The 25,300-nt window shown below is 32.5% G+C and overlaps 1 protein-coding gene across 4 annotated transcripts in view; it reads left to right on the plus strand.

The window, feature by feature from the left end:
• Positions 1–25,300, plus strand: part of LOC122510794 (facilitated trehalose transporter Tret1-like) — an 82,681-nt gene that overhangs the window by 54,517 nt on the left and 2,864 nt on the right. Inside the window, exon 2 of one of the 4 annotated variants that reach the window (XM_043625690.1) lies at positions 1,456–3,273. The exons of 1 other annotated variant lie outside the window; for it this stretch is intronic. In XM_043625690.1, coding sequence (XP_043481625.1) covers positions 1,456–2,765 — 1,310 coding nt within the window. In that variant the 3' untranslated portion in view covers positions 2,766–3,273. Of the gene's footprint in view, positions 1–1,455; positions 3,274–8,302; positions 8,333–12,936; positions 13,150–25,300 lie in introns of those variants that run through there. 2 more of the 4 variants (XM_043625692.1, XM_043625691.1) reach the window with 2 other exon arrangements.

Below are 25,300 nucleotides of genomic sequence, written 5' to 3' on the forward strand. Positions count from 1 at the left end.
GTATAGACTTTCGTGAAAATAATTCCTTTTAATATGCATTTTTAAGGATTTTTTTCGTTTGATCGTCCATATTGGATCGGCCATTTTGAATTTTGAAAGTTGCAATGCAGATTCTTAACGAGTATAGGCCTCAGTCCCAAAATATACCTTTAGCAACATTTCTAGACTTTATTTGTGCAAGTTGTTTCAGTTTCAATGTTCATAACTTTTAAAGAATACGAAAATAAACAAATTTAGGCACTTACAGCAGAGACGCCATTTTGAATTTTGGAAATGCGGCAAGGGTTTCAAATTCTGTGATACTTGAAGCTTCATGCCACCAAAGTGCATTCATTTTCATTAAAAATTGACGTGGTTACAGAATTTTGACGCCTCTTACTACATTTTGCCCCACTGTGGCGTCAGTCATGTCCCTTGAGTGGGAGTGAGACAGATTTATGGGATTTCCATACTTTCCTGTGACTGACGGATAGCTTTTATTACTGTATATATATATATATATATATACAGTAGGAAAAGCTATCCGTCAGTCATAGGAAAGTATGGGAATCGCATAAGTCTGTCTCACTCCCACTCATGGGATATGACTGACGTGGTAGGTTTTCGTACTGTATATATATATATATATATATATATATATATATATATATATATATAAATATCTTTCTGTCTCCTTCTTTCTAGATACTAAATACCATTATCGGTCTCTGTTTATAACGCAGAAAATCTAACGCTATTGCTTTCTTCCTCTTTCGAAAGTAAATAACATTAGAATGTCTCTCTTTACCTAATTTGCATATCTACTGATTTCATATAAGGATAGACACAAGACAATGAATAAATGTGAAATAGTTCTCTATTTGTGCCTAATTTTGATATTTAAAAAATAACATAAAGTCGTCAGTTTACCCCCAGTGATTAATTTTGAAAATTATCATCTGTAAACGAAAACTGTTTTAAAAATTACTAATTTATGTATTGGTTTTTTTAGCTGAGGTATGTACCTTTTGAACCTACAACATTAGTAACGTCAAAAAATTGTATAATATTCTCCTAAAAACAAACTTTTGCTTATAGCGCTGCCCAGCACAAATACATGCAAAAATTTCAAAATCAGGGAATAAGATGTACGAATCATTACTCTTTTAAATTTATATAAGCGGCACATCTGAATCAATTCAGAGAAACGCTACTACATGGTCGGCTTGACCTACTCTTCCCTATATAAAGACATAAAAATAACATGAAAGTGTTTAAAATATTTGTAGAAATAAAAAAATCCAAAAGTAAAATTTTAAAAACGTACACTTATAATTATTTATTTGAAAATTTATAATACTTTTAGTTTAGTATATTTTTTATAGAAACAAATAAATGGAAAAATAAAATTTCAAAAACATGCACTAAATAATTATTGATTTGGAAATTTTTAATATTTTTATAATTTTCCTTTAGTTTGTCTATTAACAATGGGATTTGGAGCAGCGGATTCTTGGCCCTCGCCAGCAATTCCACATCTCGAGAGTGAAAATTCACAAATTCCAGTGACAATGAATCAAGGAGCGTGGATTGTGTCAATATTTAATTTCGGCGGTGCTTTTGGTTTTATATTGTGTCCAATATTGGTCGATCGATTGGGTCGTAAAAGGACATTGTTATTTTTTGCCATGCCACAAATAATATCGTGGATATTAATTATTCTCGCTAAACACGTATACATATTGTACATTGCACGTTTTATCAGTGGAATTGGATATTGGGCGTGTTTTAATATAACAACCATTTATTTGGGTGAGGTGGCAAATAAAAATATTCGTGGAACATTAATAAATATCACATCAGCATCATTTAATTTTGGTGCCGTTATTTGCGTAACGTGCGGTGCTTTTCTTCACTACAATTATATGAATTTAATTTTACTAATTATACCATTGATGTTTAATATTACATTCACATTAATACCCGAATCACCTTATTTCTATATTCAGAAGAAAGAATATCAAAAGGCAGCTGAATGTCTCGTTAAATTGCACGGAACAAATAATGTACAATATTTGGAATTGGAAATCGAGAGAATTAATCGTGTGTTAATTGACGTTGAGAATTGCAAAAAAAATGTGTTTCGTGATTTATATACAAAACATCGAAGAGCTTTTCTAATTGTATTTGTTTTAAAATTGGGTTACGTTTTTTCTGGCGTTGCACCAATTACATCGTATATGCAAGAAATTTTAAGTTACTCGAATTTTTCATTGTCACCTCAATATTCAACAATTGTATTAATGATTGTGATATTTCTATTTTCAATGACTGTTTCACCATTAATTGATTTACTTGATCGACGAACTTGGACAATAGGATGCGGTATTATTTGTTCATTAAGTTTAGTAATAATTGGTTTATTTTTCTTTATGAAATTTTATCTTAAAATTGATGTTTCTTTATATTCTTGGTTTCCATTAGTGGCATTGATTTCTTTTAATATGTCTGGTTGTTTGGGAATTTTTATTATGCCAACGATTCTTGCCTCTGAGGTATTTCCCATGGAAGTGAAAAGTGTCGCACTATGTTTCGTCGACATTATAAAAACATTTTCCATGTTTTTAGTAAAATTATTTTTTAAAAATTTTGCCAACACTTTTGGGTTTTACAGTGTTTTTTGGGCATTTTCTTTTGCTAATATTACATTGAGCTTGATTGCTTTTTTTATTATGCCGGAAACGAGGGGCAAAACTTTGGAACAAGTACAATTATTACTCTCATAATTGTTAATATTTTTCTATTTATTAAATGAAAAAAAAATCTTAATTTTAACATTAAAAATAAAACATTTCACCATTTGCGGGAATCGAACTTTTAACTCGTCAAAATTTATTACACTGATCTTTTCGCCAGAATACATATGATTCTAAAAGACATAAATTTGTGTTTTAATGTTAAAAATGAAGAGAACAGAAATTTAAAAATTATGCAAGTATTCAAAAAATATAAACTATATTTAAAATAATTGTGAATTAAAGAATATTTTACTAGTGACGTATACCTCACTCGCCAATGCTTGTTCGGTTGTATTTAAACTTATTTGTTTTTACTTATTTATTTGTTTTTATTTATTTGAGCTAAGTAAACATTTACTGGACATAAATATTGTAATTTATAGTATCAAATAAATAGTCATTTGTACCAAATACAAATTACTTTTAAGTCAAATAAGTGAAATAATTGGATCTAATAAATATTGCTTTAAATCAATTACGAAAATTACTTGATTCAATAATGGACGAAAAAACTTTTTTCAAGAGTTATTACAAAATTAACCGTAGGTTTAATAAGTTATTTATTTATTTAATTCAAATATTTTTTGTTTGTTTCTATTATAAATAATATATTTGCATTAAATAATGCATTATTTGAATTAAATAATTTAGTTTACTTGTAGCGATAAAATAAATTACCTAATTGTTGTCCAATAATGTTTATTTATATCAAATATTCAATTAGTTCCAATGAAATAAATTAATTAATTGTTTCAAATAACTCATTATTTGTATTAAATTAATTCATTTATTACAGTCAATTGATTATTTTGTTGATCCAATAATAATAATACCATTTCCGGCGTAAAATTTATCGCCCTATCGGAATATAAAGCTAAAATTTGTTTATAATTATTTAAAAAAAATTTGTAACAATTTTATTGCAAAAAAACACACTTTTTTACGAAAAAAAATTTTTCAATTATTATTTTGACATGGAAAACTAAAGAATATGGTCTCTAAAGCACAAAATATCGCGTCCTCGAACTCTCAGCTATAAAAATCAATAATTACTTTTTTTAAAATTCAAGATGGCGGATATGAAAGTGGCCATTTTTCCAAAATGCAAAAGGCCGAAAAAAAATTTCAGGTAATGTTTTTCAAAAGTTATCAGATTTGCTTGAAAATGGTTACTCAGGGGTTTTTGGGGTCGCTAATTACGAATCTGATGTTACTTTTTTAAAATTCAAAATGGCGGATGCAATATGGAGGACATATTTTTTAAAAAGTGATTGGATTTGCTTGAAAATAGTTACTCAGGGGTTTTTTGGGACGATGATTACTAATCTGATATCACTTTTTCAAAATTAAAAATGTTGGATCCAATATGGCGGACAATTTTTTAAAAATTAATTGTATTTGCTTGAAAAAGATCATTCAGGGGTTTTTGAGGATGCTGATTACGAATCTAACATCAGAACAATATTATGTTTATTCTTTACGTCCGTTAACCGTCAACAAAATTTTATTGATGTTCTCCAGCTCTTACCACAAGGAGGTCGACGTGCAAAGAAGCTACTTTTTTAATTTTATTAAACGATTTTATTAATCAACGATAATTATGACACTTATATAATTATGACATTTTTTATACAATAATAAAAAAGTGACAAACACTACATGTGGTTTGATTGAAAACAAGTGACGCACATATATATGCCACATTGAATGCACAATTTTTGTGTCCTTTTGTTGCACTTTACATGATAGTGGCAATATTTTTCGAGGCAAAATCCAAAAAGAAAATTTAAAATAAAAAAGTGGCTTTTTTGCACGTCGACCTCCTTGTGGTAAGAGCTGGAGAACATCAATAAAATTTTGTTGACGGTTAACGGACGTGAAGAATAAACATAATATTGTTCTGATGTTAGATTCGTAATCAGCATCCTCATAAACCCCCGAATGATCTTTTTCAAGCAAATACAATTAATTTTTTAAAAATATGTCCTCCCACCATTTTCAAGCAAATTTAATCACTTGTTAAAAAATTGTCCGCCATATTAGATCTGCCATTTTGAATTTTGAAAAAGTGATATCAGATTCGTAATCAGCGACCCCAAAAACCCCCGAGTAACTATTTTCAAGCAAATCCAATCACTTTTTAAAAATATGTCCGCCATATTGGATCCGCCATTTTGAATTTTAAAAAAGTAACATCAGATTTGTAATCAGCGACCCCAAAAACCCCCGAGTAACCATTTTCAAGCAAATCTGATTACTTTTGAAAAACATTACCTGGAATTTTTTTTCGGCCTTTTGCATTTTGGAAAAATGGCTATTTGCATATCCGCCATCTTGAATTAAAAAAAATAATTGTTTATTTTTATAGCTAAGAGTTCGAGAACGCGATATTTTGTGCTTTGGAGACCATATTCTTTAGTTTTCCATGTCAAAATAATAATTGAAAAATTTTTTTTTTGTAAAAAGTGTGTTTTTTTGCAATAAAATTGTTATAAATTTTTTTGAGATAATTATAAACAAATTTTAGCATCATATTCCAAAAGAGCAGTCGGAAATGATATTTCCTAAAATTTTTAACTAATTATTTCATACAAAATAAGAGTCGTGAAATCATGGTACATTTTGCGTCCTGGTGGGCGTTAATAGGATATTCACGTGTGTATGTGTATGTGTATGTCACATATTATTACATTGTATTCAGTACATTTTCTATGAATATGATATTTGTTATTATATATTTTCTATGTATTTCCAACAAATTAATAAGTTATAACAAATCCAAGAAAGAGAAGTTATATTTTAAATAATGTAAAAGGAATAACGATTACGCATCTATTTGACAACCTTCTGCAAGCTAGACCACACATGAGGAAAGAAGAATGCACTCCGAAAGAAAGAGAAACGACACATACCAGAGCCAAGTCCAGCGAGATCTGTCCAATTACATTTCGAATGAAGAAAACCCTATTGATATTGGTCCAGTAGTCAGTGACGTATCGCTGCACCTACCTGCACGTGTAGCATTTCGGCACGTGTAATATTCGTAAATCACCTTGCATTAGAAATTTGATATAAAAAGGGATAGTATCTTCGATAGAGTAGAGAGTATTTTTTTTGGAATCAACCTAATAACATCTTTGACAAAGAGAATACAGTTTAGAAGTTAATTGAACTACATCCCCAAGTATATTTATGAGACCAAGTTCGGTACAACAATTAGTAAAGTCACTTATTTAACTACGAGCAATAAGTGATAACCCAAGAAGAATTAAATTGTTTTCAAGTTTCAAAATCAAATATTGAAACAGTATTTCTAATTTCTAAACATCGAGATTTGCTTTGGAGGCGACAGTCTGGAAGAAGAGTAAAATCCCTAAGAATACAATACACTAAATCCAATTAGTGTAAACAACAAGGCTAATATACAACCACTGAGGACACCAACCACAGGCTCCTTTGTGTCTACTTCTCATAACCACTTCAGATCGGAAATCGAGATAACAATTACCAGTTTTTCAACACCTGCAATAATCGTTATTCCAAAAGTAAGATTTTAATTTATACTCATTGTATTTTTGTACTATTGTCAATTCTTTTCTTTCTTGGTTGGTTTTAAATAAATATTCTCTCACAACATTTAGTAGGCTCATTGACTTATCCTCATCCCAAATTAGATTTAATTTCTGAAACTAATTTAAAACGAGGAATGTTAGGTATATTTAAAAAGGTTTCAGTTTTGACGTAACACAATTAAAATTTATTTGATTCAAATAATTCAAGTTATTTGAGGCAAATAAATATTTATTAGATCAAAATAAAAAGTATTTGAATCAAATAAATATTTTTCAGATAATATGAATTATATACCGTCAACTGGGGCTATTTTGTGCATCCGGGGGCTATTTTGTGCACGCGAGTTTTTTAATGAAAAAAATTATTAAAATGAATTATTTTAATCTGCTATTTTGTTAAATGAAAGTTTGATTACATGACAATAGAGAGCACTAAATGTTATTATTTAATTCTTTGTCAATTAAGAGAAAAAAATTCCTAAAAACGGAAAATTTGTTTAAAAAATTTTGAAAGTTCGGAAAAATTATACCAGATCTTCTAGAGTTTTAATGTGTCTCATTAACTGAGTTATATATTTGTTGTCAATTGTGTTGTGATGATACATACGTAATGCGCTAATTTTTTATTCATTATTTTAAGAGAGAAGTGGAAAAAACTGAAAAACCAGGATTCCATGGGGCTATTTTGTGCACTTAAAAAAATCAAATATTTTTCATAAATGTTTTATTTAGTAAGTAAAGAAAATTCTGTTTATCATTTTAATACATTTTTGTCTTTCTTTTCTGTCAAAAAACTGTAAATATGTTAATTAAAATCATTAAAACGATTAAAAGCTCAACCGGTGCACAACGTAACCTCAAAAAATGAACATTAATTAATATTTATAAGTTTTTCAAATTATTTTTAAAACTATTTTCTCGTTTCTCTTAAAATAACTTAAAAAGCATATTAGATATTAAATTGTTATCTATTTAACCTTAAAAATATTTATTTCAAGTTTTTTAAAAATATCATTCAAAACTATTAAAAAAGCTCCTATTGAAATGATGTTTTAAAGTTATTTATAAGTGTTTAAACGATCATTTTATAATTATATTAGTATATTATTACAAAATATATATTAAAAAAGAAAAAAATGTTATTTACTATCTGCGTAATATACAATTTAAAGAAAGATTGTTAATTTTTAGTAAATTCAGATTTTAGCAAAATTTTTGTGCTTTATTTTACATTTTTTGTATAATTTATCTACAAAAAAAATTTTACTAGGTCATTCTTTTTTAACTTACTCTCAAATATATATACACAAAAGATTTCATGAAGCAGAAACGATTAAAAAAATGTTTACGCAACATTATAGGAAAACAAAGTTCGATGCACAAAATAGCCCCATCCCGGGAGTTATTGTGTGCACGACTTTCAATGACTATAACTAAGACAAAAAAATTTTTTTCTTTGCCAAATTTATAGGAAAGCTTTAGAAGGATGTCCACAACATATATCAAAAGTTGATTTTCTTTATTCTCTTAATTCTGAATTTAAATAAATCTTTGAATAAAAAAAAGCTATTTGGTGCACAAAATAGCCCCGGTTGACGGTAGGTAAATTAATTACCTGTATACCGTTAAACAAATCTAAAAAATTAAAATTTATAAAATTGGTCTGTATGAAATTAAACGAGTCTAAAAAAATAGACAATTAAACTGTATAGAGTTAAACGTTATTAATTATTAAAAACTTATTTTGTATAGAGTTGAACTGAGCACAATTTATTAACGCGTATTTAATTAAACTGTGTAGAGTTAAATCAAACTTTTTCAAAATTTGTTTGTATAAAGTTTTTTTGAACTGTATATAATTAACGGTGTACAGTTTCACGGTATATAATTAAAATATTGTGTATAGTACGTTGATACCACGCCGAATTAATTGAATCAAATAATTTTTTTCAGTGCACTCACGGAGAAAAATGGATATTTAAGGTAAATATCTAGATGTTAAAGTTCAATATTTTTATTCTTTTACATAGGGATAGCTATCTAGACATTAAAAGTAAATATCTGGATGTTAAGCGTTAATATCTATCAGGTGATTTGAATATCTAGATATTAAAATGTAATATTTTTGATGTTAAGAGTTAATATATTTTTCTAACACACGCACGGAAAGTACATCATTTTTTACCTGTGTAGAGGGTGGAAAGTATGTCTTTTCCGACAAGAGGGAGGGAATGTTACTTTACCTTCCTCTGACGTCATAACGGGGAGAGAAAAGTACTTTTTATCCCACATGCACAAAAACGGCGCTTTCTGATAGCAGCCGACAGGGAGGAAAGTCATTCATTTCTTCGACCGTATGAAAATGGCGGCCGTGTTCTCCCAAGGGCAAGAAAATTAGCTGTTCACATGCATTTTTCTTGCCCAAGGGAGAAATCGGCCGCCATTTTCATACAAATCGAACAAGTGAATGACTTTTACTCCCTGTCGTCTGCTATCTGAAATCGCCGCTTTTGTGCATTAGGAATAAAAAATATCGTAAGTAACACGAGAATAAAGGCAGCCAATTTCTTTACGATGATTTTTGTGACACTTGTTCCGGTCTCGGGGCGCCTACGGCGCCCTTGACCTCCACTCGTGTCACAAAAATCACCGTAAAGAATTGGCTGCCTTTCTCCTCTTGTTGCTTAATATACTATTACCTCATTGTCGTCTAAAATCACATGTAATATATTTTAATAACAATGTGAAGATAAAATGTATCTTTATTTACGACTAAATATATGTTTTATTGGAAATTGTTAAATTGTTTTTTTTGTTTAAAATTGTTTTAATTGTTAAATTGTTAAAATTGTTAAATTGTTGTTTTTGTTTGTTTTTTAATTTGTTTAAATTGTTAAATTGTTGTGTATTGCTATTGTTAAAATTGTTAATTTTTAATAATTCATTATTTTAAAAAATTATTGTACTATTATTATAATAAACTTTCGGTTGAAAACACTATTGTCGTTAAAATTTTTTTTGAAGTGGATGTACTTTCCGTTTACGTGTGTTGGAAAAAATAGTATGTGCACCACGGGAGGAAAATTATGCACAATATACTATTTTTTAATATCTACCTTTGAATATCCAGTTTTCTCCGTACTGCAGTAAAAAACTTGTGTCGCACTGAATGTCCTTTTACCCTAGGGTGACTGCACAAGTAGTAGATCAATTAAGCGCCTTAAGTTTTTTATTTTGCCTTTGGAACCTTACTGATTGTTATAAGACAAATTTAAAAGCGATTCTTTATAGCAGTACAAATATACGAAAGTTCCAATAATCATTTCTTTTAAGGATTGACTTAAATTTAACACCTGTGTTTACTTACATACGCAATGAAAGATAACAATCAAAGATAAAAAATTTGATTCAATTTACTTTCCAAGAATCAGACAATACTTTTCCGAAGTTTTTCGACGTGCTGAATCTAAATCTAGCATCAAAATAGACCCTGCATGTCAGGTTTTCGAGATATTTTAACCTAAAAGTGCAAAAAATCTGTTTTTAGTTATATTTGATGTCATGTAACATCAGGAGATAATTTTTTCTCTAAAAGGTCAATATTGCATCTAAAAGCGCTACTGTTTCTCTTTAATATCCATTTCGAAAATTTAAAAAATCTTCATTTGTCTTAGTAATCGTTCATTGAATTTTCTGAGTTTTTGTCGAATTCTTCGAAAACTGAGTAGAAACAGACAAAACTTCGATAATAAAGAAAAATATAACTACAAACACCTAAATTTTAAATAATTCTGAGGATTTTCGATATAACTGAATACGAATTCGATGTCAGATTTACAAAATTAAAAATCAGGGTGGCCACAAGTTTCAGTTTATCAATTTCCCTGACATTTCCCTGACAATTTACTGACATTAAAATTACTTTCCCTGACAAAATTCTTTTTACAGGAAAATATGAATGTTTACGGAAAATGGGTAAAATTTATGAATTTGAATAATTTCTAAAAATTACAATTATAACCCTTCCTGAATTCAATTATTTTTTACAATTTTCAAGTAATTACTAATTTCTAATAATTAGTTTTTAAAAATATTTTAATGTAATTTTTCGAAAATAATTTAATTTCTTAAAAAAAATTTTGTATAATTTAAAAAACTAATTAATTTTTTTTTAAATTTTAATTAAAAATTTTGAACTTGATTGTATTTTCCAAAATGTTAAAAAGAATTCTAAAATGGTATTATTTTTGTATGTATTTGAATTTTTGGAAATATGTAATTGAAAATACTGAAAACATTGAATTTTAAAAAATTAGAAGCTACTAATTTTCATTAATTTTCATTTTTAAATTTACCTTTAAAGATTTTTTATTAAAATTTTTTATATTTCAATTATTTTCAAAATTTGCAATTAAAATTCTTCAAAAAATGATGTTTAAAAATTGTAAATGAATACTTGAAATGTTTGAAAGAAAAGTCGAAAAAATTCTCAATTTTCTTAATTTTTCTGACAATTTTTTTCCTGACATTTCCCTGACTTTACTGACAAAAAATTTGTTTCCCTGACATTTCCCTGACTTTACTGACAAAAATTTTGTTTCACTGACATTTCCCTGACTTTACTGACTTTACTGACATGTGTTTCCCTGACATTTCCCTGACTTTACTGACTTTACTGACATGTGTTTCCCTGACATTTCCCTGACTTTACTGACTTTACTGACATGTGGCCACCCTGAAAATAGCGGATACAATATTGCAGACGATTTTTTAAAAATTAATTGTACCTATTTGCTTAAAATCTGCCGTTTTGAATTCTGTCAATCTGACATCGAATTCATATTTAGTTATATTGAAAATCCTCAGAACTATTTAAAATAGAGCTGTGCAAAATTCGAACCGAACCGAGTTTTGTTCGGTTTTGGGGCGCCGAAATGTCGAATATTCGACGTTCGACATATACACATGTGTATGTGTTTTGTGTATACATGTGTATGTAAAATTATTTCTTCCTACACGGAGAGAAAAATCAAGCGTTTTTATTTATTTATTTTATTTATTTATTTAATACAAGTTCCTAGGGCTACATAGCCCTTCAAGGAACAATTACATATATTTCATTTTTTTATTATTTTAACAATAGTGCTGCACTCAAATTTGCATATATACATATATATCCTTCTATCATATAATACATATGAAATGAAAAATTTAACAAGCATAATTTTATACAACATTATAACAATAATTAAGTATTTTTAATTAGAATTTTCTTTATTATTTTAAATTAACTTCTAAAAGTCAAGTGTGTACGAAAAATTTATCAAAGCTTACTAAAAAGAGAATGCGCAATAGGCGTAAAATTTCTGCTGTATTTGTATCAATTTCTACGTTATCAGCATAAAAGTTCTACCTTTAAACGCATGGGACGTCAGTATACTACGATTGCAAAAGATGCATGCTATTTTAGTATATGTTTCATGCAACTGAGGTATAAAGACACGCCTCTTAAGCAGGGCGTTCATACAAAATTACCATAGGAAGTCTCCATACTAAAAATGCTTGATTTTTCTCTCCGTGTAGATGTAAATTTGTTCTACCTACACGGAGAGAAAGCGGCTCTACCTGTCGGTATAGAGCGGTTCAGGTAGAGCGGTTGCGTTAAATGCGAAACAGCCGTTCAACTTGAGGTTAAGCACGCTGCTTAGGCTGGAGTCCCATGGTAGCGTTTTGCGTTGCGTTTTGTAACTAGGCAATGAGTGCAAATAGAGCAAACCAATATCTGCATCTTTCTCACACTCATGGCCTAGTTACAAAACGCAACGCAAAACGCTGTCATGGGACTCCAGCCTTACTCTCGAGGGGAGAACGGTTTTCCTTTTTGGGGAAAGCGGGTACACTTTTTGGAAAGTAAGCGGCTCTATTTGTGTGGAGAAGAGAACCAATACTCCTCAGAAAGTATAACCGTTCGACGTTTTCGGCGCTACTGCTGTGCTTTATAAAGGGAAAACAGCGCTCTCTTGCCAAATCAAACGGCTCTCTTTTTTTTCTCTCCGTGTACTACAAAGTAACTATTGTGTAGAAAACAAAATTGCTTCACACAATTAAATTCAATAAATCATCACTTTGATAAGAAAATTTTATCTTTTTATTTTGAACAAACTGTTTCTTGCAAAACTATTATTTCCAATATAGAAATAAATTTTTCGTGAAAAATCTGATAATTTTGATATGCATCTCATTTGATTAAAATATGTATACAATTTTTAACACTCTAACCTATAATATTAAGATTTATAAATTAATCCGTATACACATGTAACATTTATCATTTCACTTCGTAGATAAGATTAGATTAAATAATAATTTGGTACATTTATACCAAATTTCTGACAAATTTAACAGTAATTACAGAAAATCAAACGATTGACCACTACCTATAAACAAATATTGTTCAACTCAGTGAAACATACGAAAAACATCAAGAAAAAATATTTAAACACTATGAAAATAAGCAAAATTAAAATTCAGACTAAAATTATTGAAATTGCTGCGAAAAATTTTAATTGTGCTAAAATTACATTTAAAGGAAAGAGAATAAATAAATTTGACAAATAAAATAATAATTTCACATTACTTTTAAGAGAAGAAAAATAGAACAATATTTACAATAATAAATCACTTTTTCGTTAAGAAAAAAAGTGTAAAAATGATAAGTGAAAAAGATCCTGAAAAGAGTGATAACAAAAGTAATGAGGAAGCAAAAGGTCATATACTACAGTTTATTGCAGCAATTAGCGGTAAAATAAAGATAAATTTTATTATATATAGATTAGGGTGTCCGTTAGTTCCCAAGTTAGCTATTTTCATTTGGGTATTGTCAAAATCGTTTCTTTTTGACCTAAAAACAATTCTAGAAACTAGAAAAAAATTTTACGATGCCGTTTAACCCTGCCTAAATAACAATACTTTTTCCATTTAATTAACATGGGATTTTTGCACTTATTAGAAAATAATTTTTATTTCGTTTATAATACTCTTTGACTAACCAACAATGCTTGATTTTGCTTCTATTATGATTCCTTTAGACAGAGAAATTTTCATATTATCGCGAAAAATTTATTACACAAGTTTTAAAAAGGTCAATTTCATTTTTATTAATTTTTCTGATTATTTTGCTAAATCTACTTAATAATTCATTTTTATTCGGTATTTCATTGAAAGTTTCTTGTTTTATGCATCCAAGTGGACCATAAAAATAATTTCAATTCATAAACTATCCAAGAATCACACAGTAGACTAAATCCATTTCAAATCAGGCAGGTCGACTAACTTTATGTTATAGAAAAAAAATTGTTTTGCTTGTCATTTTTTTTCTTTTAAGTATAATTTAATTTTCTTTCTTGGGTTTTGTAGATGATCTTTTCCTCATCACAATCTAGTTTGAAATTTGAAAAAATATTTAAAATTATAAAAAAGGGGATGATTTTCTGAAAATAAATAAGATCAATTTTTTCAAAAACACCACCTTTTTTTATTATCAAATTTTTACAACAAATTCTTAAAATAATTATGAACACTTCCTATGTATTTCAATCGGGCTAAACCATTCTGTCAATCAAGAGAATTTTTTTAAAAATATATTTATTTTTGCAAATTTTCAAATTGTTAACTTGCATTTTTAAAAACAAATGAATCGTTATAACATTGTCGACGTAAACGTTAACAATATGAAAATTTTTAAAAATAAATTTTTCAAAAAAAAATCTCCTGATTGACAGAATGGTTTAGCCTGCTTGAAATTCAAAGGAAATGTTCATAATTATTTTAAGAATTTTTTAGTAAAAATTTGATAACAAAAAAGGTGGTGTTTTTGAGAAAATTGATCTTATTTATTTTCAGAAAATCATCCCCTATTTTTATTATTTTCAATATTTTTTCAAATTTCAAACTAGATTGTGAAGAGGACAAGACCATCTACAATACCCAAGAAAGAAAATTAAATTATACTCAAAAGAAAAAAAAGACAAGCAAAACAATTTTTTTTCTATAACATAAAGTTAGTCGACATGCCTGATTTGAAATGGATTTAGTCTACTGTGTGATTCTTGGAAAGTTTATAAATTGAAATTATTGTTATGGTCCAAGTGGATGCATAAAACAAGAAACTTTCAATGAAATACCGAATAAAAATGAATTATTAAGTAGATTTAGCAAAATAATCAGAAAAATCAATAAAAATGAAATTGACCTTTTTAAAACTTGTGTAATAAATTTTTCGCGATAATATGAAAATTTCTCTGTCTAAAGGAATCATAATAGAAGCAAAATCAAGCATTGTTGGTTATTATTATTATTATTATTATTATTAAGAAGAGGGTTGTGGACCTAGGACCTTGCAGGTCAACGCCACTAACGCTTGGGTAATCCCTTTACGTTCCCCATAACCACCCCTATATCCGAAGTCCTTTCCACAACAGGAGGACTTCGGCCAGGTTTCTGGTAGCGATAACGGTCTCCCCCAGAAAGAAGTAGCCCGTAATGTGTTCCCGCTCCTTCACAAGTGCAGGGCAATGACACAAGATGTGTATCGGGGTTTCATATTCCTCTCCACACCTACGGCACTTCGGGTCATCTAGGATCCCCATTTTGTGCCTATGATAGCGCAGATCACCATGGCCAGTTAATAGCCCCGTTATGATCTTTGCCTCTTTTCTATTTAATTTGCGGAATTCCGCTTTCCTCATAGGGTTAATACTACTTCCCATGAGTACCTTGGCTTGTCTACAGCCCTTAGTTACCTGCCATTCCCTTTGGTGTTCCGCAGCTATCCACTGTTTAATTTCCAGTGTCAAGCATTTGTTGGAAACACCAATGGGAGGTTCAGGTCCAATAAGTTGTTTTCTAGCCCCTTCTTTGGCTAGCTCATCCGCCCTATCGTTTCCCGCGAATCCACTGTGACCAGGGATCCACAGGAGGGTAACGCGGTTCGTTTCAGCTAGTTTGTTAAGTGATTCATGACAATCACCGACCAGCCGTGATGTTGATACGTATCGTTTCAAGGAGAAAATGGCCGCCTTGCTATCCGAAAGGATAAAAATATCTTTGTTGTGACAATTTTTCAAGGCTTCAACAGCACCATAAAATATTGCCACAATTTCGGCTTGTAACACAGTAACAGTGGTCCCTAACTTAAAGGAGTGTCCCACTTGGGAGGTTACATGATAGATTCCTGCACCGACTCCATTCCCGCCTTTTGATCCATCTGTGTACCAGACTTCACCGTCAGCTGGAATACTTGTCAGTCCATTTATCCAATCTTCTCTACTAGGTATATTAATCCTATACTTTTCGTCGAAGAGATACAAAGGGACAGTTCTGTCCCTAATCATACTTAGAAGGGGGATTCTCACCAATTTCTTTGGGAGACACCATCTGCCCACCTCCCTGCAGCCCACAGGACCACTCAACCGCAGGGCAGCCTTAACCGCCGCTGCTTTAATTGTAAGGTGTAAGGGTTCTAGCCCCAAGAGGGCACCAAGGGCAGCAGTGGGAGTTGTACGCACCGCCCCCGTTATGCCTCTAAGTACCATCCCCCTTACCCTTTCCAATTCTGTTTGTGCTGTTTTTAGCTCAACTCTACCCCACCAGACCACACAAGCATAGGTCAGCCTAGGGAGCAGAATTGCTTCATAGATCCACAATAGTGTATCCGGTTTGAGACCCCAGCTACCACCAATGGCCCTTCTACATTGCCAAAGAGCAGCTGTAAGTTTCTTACATTTTTCCTCTAAATGCTTTTTCCAGAGCAGTTTGCTATCCAGGATTACTCCTAGATATTTTGCCTGCTCTGTGTATTTGATCTCTTTTCCGGACAGCGTAAGTGAGCACGAGGCTTTCCACTTGTACCGTCTGGTAAAGATAACCGCTTCCGTTTTCCCCGGATTTACAGATAAACCCACCTTCTCACACCATTTATCTACCAGGTTTAACGCTTTTTGGGCCACTTCGAGTATAACTTCAAGGTGGGGACCGCGAACGATTAACAAAATGTCATCCGCATAACCAATTACATGGTATCCTGCTTCGGTCAGAATTCTCAGTAGTTCATCCACTACCAAGGACCAGAGCAAGGGTGAAAGAACACCTCCTTGGGGGCATCCAGAGTTGACTGTCCCTTTCAGGACTGAGTCTCCTTTAGTTGATAAGAGGTTCCTGTTTTTAACATATGACAGGTCCAATCAACCACTCCTGTAGGAATATTAAAAGCTGTCATAGCTCTTTTTATGAATTCCGGAGAGGCCTGACTAAAAGCTCCTTCTATGTCCATAAAAACACCCACAGCAAAGCCCTGATTCTGCAGTTGCCCATCAATTAGGTCTACTGCTCTAGCCAGAGCTGTTTCCGTAGAGCATCCCGCTCTATATGCATATTGATCCTTTTGTAGCGGGAACCGCTCCAAAATCTCACTGCGAATATATCTATCCACCAACCTTTCAACTAATTTTAGGATAAAGGATGTAAGGCTAATAGGACGGAAATCCTTCGGTGAGGTATAACCGTTCTTGCCCGCTTTAGGTATGAATACAACTTTTGTACCCCTCCACGCTACTGGGACATATCCCAGAGTCAGACTCGCCCTAGCAAGTCTTACCAATGGTCCAACAGCCTCATCTATCGCTCTTTGCAAGAGGACAGGGTAGACGCCATCAGGACCCGGAGACTTGTAAGGGCTGAAAGATTCCGTGGCCCATCTGATCCTCTCGGCAGTCACAATCCTGTTAGCCAACTGCCTCCGAGACCGGTAATCAGCCTGCGGAAGGTTTGTTGGCGGCTCAGGATCGGATCCGCCCTCCCCAGACCTCGAAAAGCCCGGGAAGTGTTTCTGGACCAGGCAAGCCAAGGTTCCATCGTCCGACTCAGAGAAAGTCCCGTCCGGCAACATTAAAGTGCCCAGAATTGCATCAGGGTTCTTAGCGAGCAGCTTATCCAATCTGGCCGCCTCTTTCCCTTTTTCGATGCTAGAGCAGAAAGCATTCCAACTGTCTTGTTTTGCTTTCCTTACTTCATACCTATAGTCGTCTCTCATTTTTGTAAAATCAGACCAACCATTAGTCGTGCGCCTTTTCTTGGCACGCTTAAAGAGTCTCCTGGTTTCTCTCCTGAGATGTTCTAATCTCTCGTTCCACCAGCACACCTCTTTTCCCGAGAATACTTTTGTCGGTTTGCAGCTACTTTCATAAGCTGCCTTAATAGCCTTTGTAAAATCATTGGCCGCCTCATCCAGGGTCTGATAATCTCTTATCTTACCCGGTAAACCAGAAAGTGTCCTTCGAAGTTCTGAGATATAACTAGCCCAATCCGTCCTTCTGGGATTACGAATCCACTTAGTTTCGGATCGGACCGCAGACTCCACCTCGAAGACTATCTGTGAATGATCAGAAAGAGAAGGTTCATTAGAAACTTTCCATCTTCTTACCTTATTTCCAATGCTTTTGGAGCAGAGAGTGATATCAATCACTTCCTGCCTAATCGCATTGCTAAAAGTCGGGGTCGAACCCGTGTTGAGAATATCTAGATTCGTTCCGATTAGATATTCCAGTAGCTCCTCGCCTGACTTTCAGGGACTTGAGCAACAAGAAGAAAACTCTTGTCCCCCCTGTTCGCCACCTGAGACCCATCAACATTCAGCAAACGCCAAGTCGATGTCTTCAACGTGGGGTTGAAAGCCTCCAAATGTCGCAAGACCGTCCGCGCGTCCGCCGTTTCTCCCGGGAACCACGCAGTAGCCTTTACCATTCTTTGGAGCATCTCAACCCCACCAATTTTCAACCTCGCTCCCTTCCAGGGCTCATGGTCGGCCACACATTTTGTCAGCCATTCCACAGCCTCCAGGTTGGAAGCGATGAAGATAAAGACTCCTCCTCTGCAGAAGGAAGTCTCAAAACGCGGCCACCTTTCGACCGGCTCCTCACAGGTGAGCGTCACAACGGTCTTCCTAAGAAGTCCAAACTGCTCATCAGTGAGCGCCACATCTGGGTAGCCCTCGCTATAGACCACCATCGTTAGAGGATTTGTCCTTTGTGCCATTGTTAGCCCAACATTGTACCCCTCTCTCCTGGTACTCTGTTGGACCGACTTTGGCCTTTTTACATCCTCTTTTTTTTCCAGAGGTGATGCATCCTGGCCACTCTTTCTCTTCGACCCAGTAGCAACACCCGAGGAAACCGAGTTGTTTACACCGGCTGCTAGCCGTTCTTTCCTTAACCGTTTCTTTTCAGAACCGGTAAGGCGCTTTCTTCTGATTGGGGCCATTTGCACAGCCTCCGAATCTCCTCCCCCACCTAAGACCACATTACCATCAGATCCCGAAGAACCCGAAGGAGCAGCCAAAGAGGAGGGGGGAGACTGACCCACGACTTCAGGATTCGAGACCGTCACATCCACAACTTCCGAGGAGGTTGTAGACGCAGCCAACGAGACCCCTTTGTCACCCAAATTTAAATTGTTGAATTGATTCTCCATTTGAAGACCCACGAGTAGCAAGGGAAAAGAAAGTCCACTCCTGCAGAGCCCCGCTTGCAGGAGTAAGGCTAATACTACCGGAAGGTCGCCCGGTGTTCCGGAGCCGCCGTTTAAGACACCTCCGTTCACATCACGCCAAGACCAGCCGCCCGCCTGCCGGAACCCCAGCCGGATCGCTCCCCCGAGCTTTACGGGATCACTCACCGACCAGTACAATCCCGAGAGACAGACAGGCGGCCGGCCCGTCGTGAGCGACAGATTTGGTAACCCTAGTGCCATTCATCCATCGACACGGCAGAAACATCTTGAATTGGGGGACCGTTTCTTAGTTGGGGCCCCGCAGGCAGTACACCCCTCCGCTTCCAGTGGTGATCATTTCTGAACGCCCAAAGGTTGCTTCCTCACCATTCTTACCCTCTACTCCATGGAGCTGGTCTATTGGGCGGTCCCTCCCTTATGAGGAGCAGGCCGCCGCAAACGACAAACGAGAGAAAGAACGGAGTCCAGAGGTACTCCCCGATTAGGCCTTTAAGCCACCCCACCAGCTGGAAGGTCCTACGATCCCTAGGGGTAGAGCATTGTTGGTTAGTCAAAGAGTATTATAAACGAAATAAAAATTATTTTCTAAAAAGTGCAAAAATCCCATGTTAATTAAATGGGAAAAGTATTGTTATTGAGGCAGGGTTAAACAGCATCGTACAATTTTTTTCTAGTTTCTAGAATTGTTTTTAGGTCAAAAAGAAACGATTTTGACGATACCCAAATGAAAATAGCTAACTTGGGAAAAAACGGACACCCTAATATAGATATATCTAATTCATCTTAAAATTTTAAAACTATATTTTACGTTACTTTATATTTTATATTTTCATAAAAACCATTATAAAGTTTATTTAAATATTATATCATTTATCAAAAAATATTTTATGAAATTTTCTTCAATTATCGTAAATAAATAATTTCATTAGTAATTAAACATAGTACAGTGGACTCCGCTTATAACGAACTTCAAGGGACCGTTGAAATTTGTTCGTTATAGCCGAAGTTCGCTATAAGCGAAGTTAATTAACATACGTTTAATTAACATTGAAACCAACCAAGTGACGAAAATTTGTTCGTTATAACCAACTTCTCGTTATATCCGGACTCGTTATAAGCGGAGTCCACTGTATTTTCATAAAGATAAATTATATTATAAGCTGAAAAAATTTTTGTGAGACTGCAAAATTAGTCAGGGTGAGCAGAGGATCCTATACTTTATAATCTGCTGCTCGTCCCTGCATATACGTACGGCATTATACAGGGGCGAAAAGTCGAAAAAAATATTTTTAAAAGTTGTTAAATAAGACATAAAATAACATAAATGTCACAAAAACAAAAAAATCATAAATTTACATAACATGTATAAAATACCAAAAAACGTATATAAAATACCAAAATTTTCTAAATTATAAGTTACTTTTACATTATTAATTTGGACCTGAATTTTAAGTTAATATTTCCTAATTAAGGGGAGAGGAGGAGGTAAGGTTAATTCGGTAAAAAAATTTTATATTTTTATGAACTTTTTTTTCTGGTACAGAGAGACTTAGCTTAGGGGAGACAGAGGTGAGTTGAAACGATTTTTTATCTTTGATTTTTTAGGCATGGACCTACCTAGATTAAAATTAAAAGTGCAATTATTATTTAAACAAATTTTAAACAAATTATTATTCTTTTTTTTGTTTAAATTATAATTTTATTTTTAATGTACATCGGCATTTCAAAAAAGTTTGGTAAATAATTTGCATGATTAGAAAAAACTGCATCTTTTTACTATATTATTCTGTAAATAGTTAGTAATTAACAATAATAATTTTTTAAAATCTTGCTTAAATAATAATAATTATGTTTTAAATCTGCATCGGTATTTATGTAAGGTCCAGTAAATTGCAAAATTGGAAAAAAATACACCTCTAGGTACAATATGTAAAAATTTAGTAATTAATAATAATTAACAATAATAATAATAATTTGTTTAAACAAATAAAAATTTAAAAAATGTACAGTATTCTTACAAATTTATAGCCTGTCATTTTCCAAAAAGAAAAATTGAATTCGGTTAAAATTTACGAATTATAGGTGATTTTGAACATTAGTTTGTATGTAGAGTATAGCCTGAAAATGTGCTTTTTACGGTTGCGCGCAAGGACAAAAAATTCAATATCTCCTAAAGTTTCAGATCCTCCATCAATTCTTTTTTGGAAAATACTCGTGAAATTAGTGGGAATCGAATCATTGTTATTAAAAAAAAAATTTCACTTTTCAAAAAATTGTTTATTTAAGAATTATTTTTTAAATAATTTGTTTTAAAAAATTTTTTTTTTATAAATTGTAAGTAAACAATAAGCATTTCCTGAAAATTTAATTAAATTTTATTCATTTTTCTTTAAGATATATCATTTTTAAAATTTCAAAAAAAATTTTAAAAACCTCGTAAATCCAAAATTTTTTGAAATCGATTTTGGGCTTTTGACTGACATGTATTCCACTTCAAAATTTTGAATTTTAAACAAAATCGAAGAACTAGGGGAGAACTTTGATTTTTTAGGCATGGACCTACCCTACTGAAAAACACGTGTTACTGAAAAACATAAATTCACGCTTTTCAAAATTTTTTAAAGGTCATAGCTTTCGAGAAATCGGCTTTATTACATCTCACCTCTGTTACAACTTACATCGGTCTCCCCTACTCAATCAAATTTATATAATAATGCAACATTTGAACAAGATTTTCTCTTTCCGTAAATCTCTAAGGAATCCACGAGGACTTTTTGTTTAATTTTTTTCCTACACTGAGAGACCTTTGGGACTGTAGCGGAACAACGTATGTGACAGCAGCTCCACTATGGTTTTGGTGCGCTGCGGTAAAATCTTGGGCGCGTGACAGTCCCAAATGTTGGTGAGCAGCTCACCGAAGTAGTGGGAATGCCGCCTTTGGTTTGCAACTGAACAACTTTGGAACTGTCACGCGCCCAAGATTTTACCGCAGCAACCCAAAAGTATAGTCCTGTAGCGTTCCTCCAAAATGGTCAGTAGCAGCCTATCGAAAGTCTGCTGCTGACCCAAAGGTCTCTCAGTGTACTTTATAAATTCCTAAAGAATACACGAGGATTTTTAACATTAATTTTTTTCATTCAAATTTTAAATCCACGTGGATTCCTCGAGGATGTTTAACTATATTTTTATTCCAATTTTTAAATCCTCGAGGATTTCATGAGGACTATTAACCCTCGGAGCACATACTGGGTCTGTGTGACCCTGCTCTCTAAATTTGAATCAGCGAAAAGTCGCTGATTCACCAGCCCAGAGTATGCAGCTGATGAAACAGCGTATATACGCTGGAAAATCAGTGCATATACGCTGTTTTATCAGTGTATATACGCTATTTCATCAGCTGCATACTCTGGGCTGGTGAATCAGCGACTTTTCGCTGATTCAAATTTAGAGAATGTCTTTTAGTTTAAACTTAAATTTCTTTTTTAAAAATTGTAACATGTATAGGTCTTATGACCTTATGTTCCAGTTCTCCCCGAGTATAATGCTCGTCAGTTGCCTTCTAGGTTTCGTCAAAAAATAAAAATCACCTCTATCAACTTGCAAAAAATGCTTTTTTACAAACTGCACCCAATAGGAAATTGCCAATGCTCACCATTGGCTAAATAATGGACCTATATTGGCTGCCAACAGTTTTTTCGTGGTCAAACATTGGCAATTAATATTGGGCTATTATTGCTAGAGTCTTGGGATGATCACGACTTTGCCAAGCATTGGGAGCCAATATTGAATGACTATTGGCTGCCAAGGCAAATGCCGGACTTTCCAAGCCTTTGTTATTCATTGGCAACAAAGACTGGACCAATATTAATGACCAATTAATTACCAATGCTTTAAAATTAAATTAATGCTTGGTTATTTCTTGGTTACCAATACTGAACCAACGTTTGAAATCAATATTTTACAAACACCAACAAATAGCAAAAATTTTTCAAAAAAAAAAAATTCTGTTAAAAACAGAATGTGATAAAAATAAGACAAAGATAATATTTGTCTAAGTTTGAGAATGCAAGCGTCTCTCCTTATATAGAACTGGTAACACCACTTGCTAGTGAGTGAAAGAAGCTCTAGCGCACCTTGTTGTTCGATTTCGAAATGTCCCGCGCTGCTTCAAAGTATATGCTCGAAATTACTTTGGATAAGTGCCACCAGGGTTCGCCAATGTTTCTTCCTCTCGTTCACAAAAAAAAACTCGACTCACTTTTGTTGCAACGCATTTGGAAGTCGGTCTCGAAATGAGTAATCGACAACTTCAAGTGACTCGAAATGAGTAATCGGCAACTTCAAGTGACTCAAAATGAGTAAAATGACATATGGTTACCCATCCCTGTCAGTCAATTCACAAATGTCTAACCTAAAAATTCGTTTTTCATTTCTCATAAATGCGATAAATCGATTTCAAGTATTAATTTTTTGACAAGTGCAAAGTGTTTATTTATTATAAACAATTATTTTAATTTATATTTTTATGAATTATTCCCAGTTATTTCAATGTTATTGTAATTTTATCATAAACCCAAAATGATACCTCTTTTTATTCATTTTGAGTCTTTTCCCTAGAAACTCAGAATGAGTCGAAGGGGTATCATTTTTGTTGCACATCAAAATGAGTATCATATGATACTCATTTTGAGTATAGTTTTTTTCTGTGTTATCAAGTTGTTTCACCAGTTCTATATATAAGAAGAGACGCTTGCATTCTCAAACTTAGACAAATATTATCGTTGTCTGATTTTTATCACATTCTGTTTTTAACAGAGTGTTCTAATTAAATTAATTATTTTTCTTTCTTTAGATTAGTAATTTAATTTTTTTTTTTTGAAAAATTTTTGCTATATGTTGGTATTTGTAAAATATTGATTTCAAACGTTGGTTCAGTATTGGTAACCAAGAAATAACCAAGAATTAATTTAATTTTAAAGCATTGGTAATTAATTGGTCATTAATATTGGTCCAATCTTTGTTGCCAATGAATATCCAAGGCTTGGAAAGCCAATAAATAGTCAATAGTGATCCAATATTGGCTGCCAATGCTTGGCAAAGTCGTGATCATCCCAAGACTTTGGCAATAGTGGCCCAATATTGGTTGCTATTATTGCACCATAATTGGTACTGCTGGCTCCCAATATAGGACCATTATTGCGCCAATGGTTAATTTCCCATTGGGCAGTACAGAATATTTTTATTTTATTGTACCACTATTCAAGAGTGCAAATGTAAAATATTAGTTAAAAATATTAAAAATTACAAGAACTACATTTTTTTGAAAAATCTAATTTTTGGCGTTTTTCTGGAAAATTGTCCACTTTTTGTACACTCTAAAAAATTTCGTTGTTAATTTACAACGTCGGACGTTGGAAATAATTTGCTTCACGTCCAACGTAGTAAGTTTACAAGCTGCTAGTACGTATTAAAAAATAATCTGAATGCAATTTAACAAGCTGCGATTGTAAAATTGCATTCAAGTTATGTTTAATACATACTAGCAGCTTGTAAACTTACTACGTTGGACGTGAAGCAAATTATTTCCAACGTCCGACGTTGTAAATTAACAACGAAATTTTTTAGAGTGTATTTTTTCTATAATAAAATATTTTTAATGAGACTTTTAAATTGTAGAAACATATTCTTCAATGATTAAAGAATATTAAACAATTTTTTATGTAAATTTAATGATAAGTTTTTAAATAGTAGAGATTTGAAAAGTGAAGAGAGTCAAAATGACCCTGGAGTGAGCTTCTTGTTCGAAAAAAGAGGTGTGTGCTTCGAGGGTTAACTTTAATTTTTTTCTTTCAAATTTTTAAATCCTTGTGAAATCCGCAAGGATTTATAACTTTAATTTTTTTGTTCAAATTTTTAAATCTTCGCGAATTCCACAAGGATTTAATAATTTAAACAAAAAAATTAAATTTTAAAATCCTGGCGGATTCCACATGGATTTAAAAATTAAAATAACAAAAATAGTTAAACATCCTCGATGAATCCTCCTGGATTTAAAATTTGAACAAAAAAATTAAAGTTAAAAATCGTTGTGAATTCTTTAGGAATTCATAAATTAGGAAAAAAATTAAGCAAAAAATCCTCGTGGATTCCTTAGGGATTTACATGGCTAAAATGTATTAAAAATTTTTTCTCGAGGTAACCTATAAAACGCTCATTTGTTTTACACCTAAACAAAGTTACTTAGAACCGATTATAAGTATTTTATTTAATAGAAACAAAAAAATAATAATAGTGGAAAACGTTTTTAAAACAAAAAGCTTTAGTTTCCTCACAAATTTTAACGTTTTTTCATATTTCAAAAGCAATTAAGCAGATAGGATTTTAAAT

The sequence above is a fragment of the Leptopilina heterotoma genome, unplaced genomic scaffold (genome assembly GCF_015476425.1).
Source record: "Leptopilina heterotoma isolate Lh14 unplaced genomic scaffold, ASM1547642v1 Lhet_74, whole genome shotgun sequence".
NCBI lineage: Eukaryota > Metazoa > Arthropoda > Insecta > Hymenoptera > Figitidae > Leptopilina > Leptopilina heterotoma.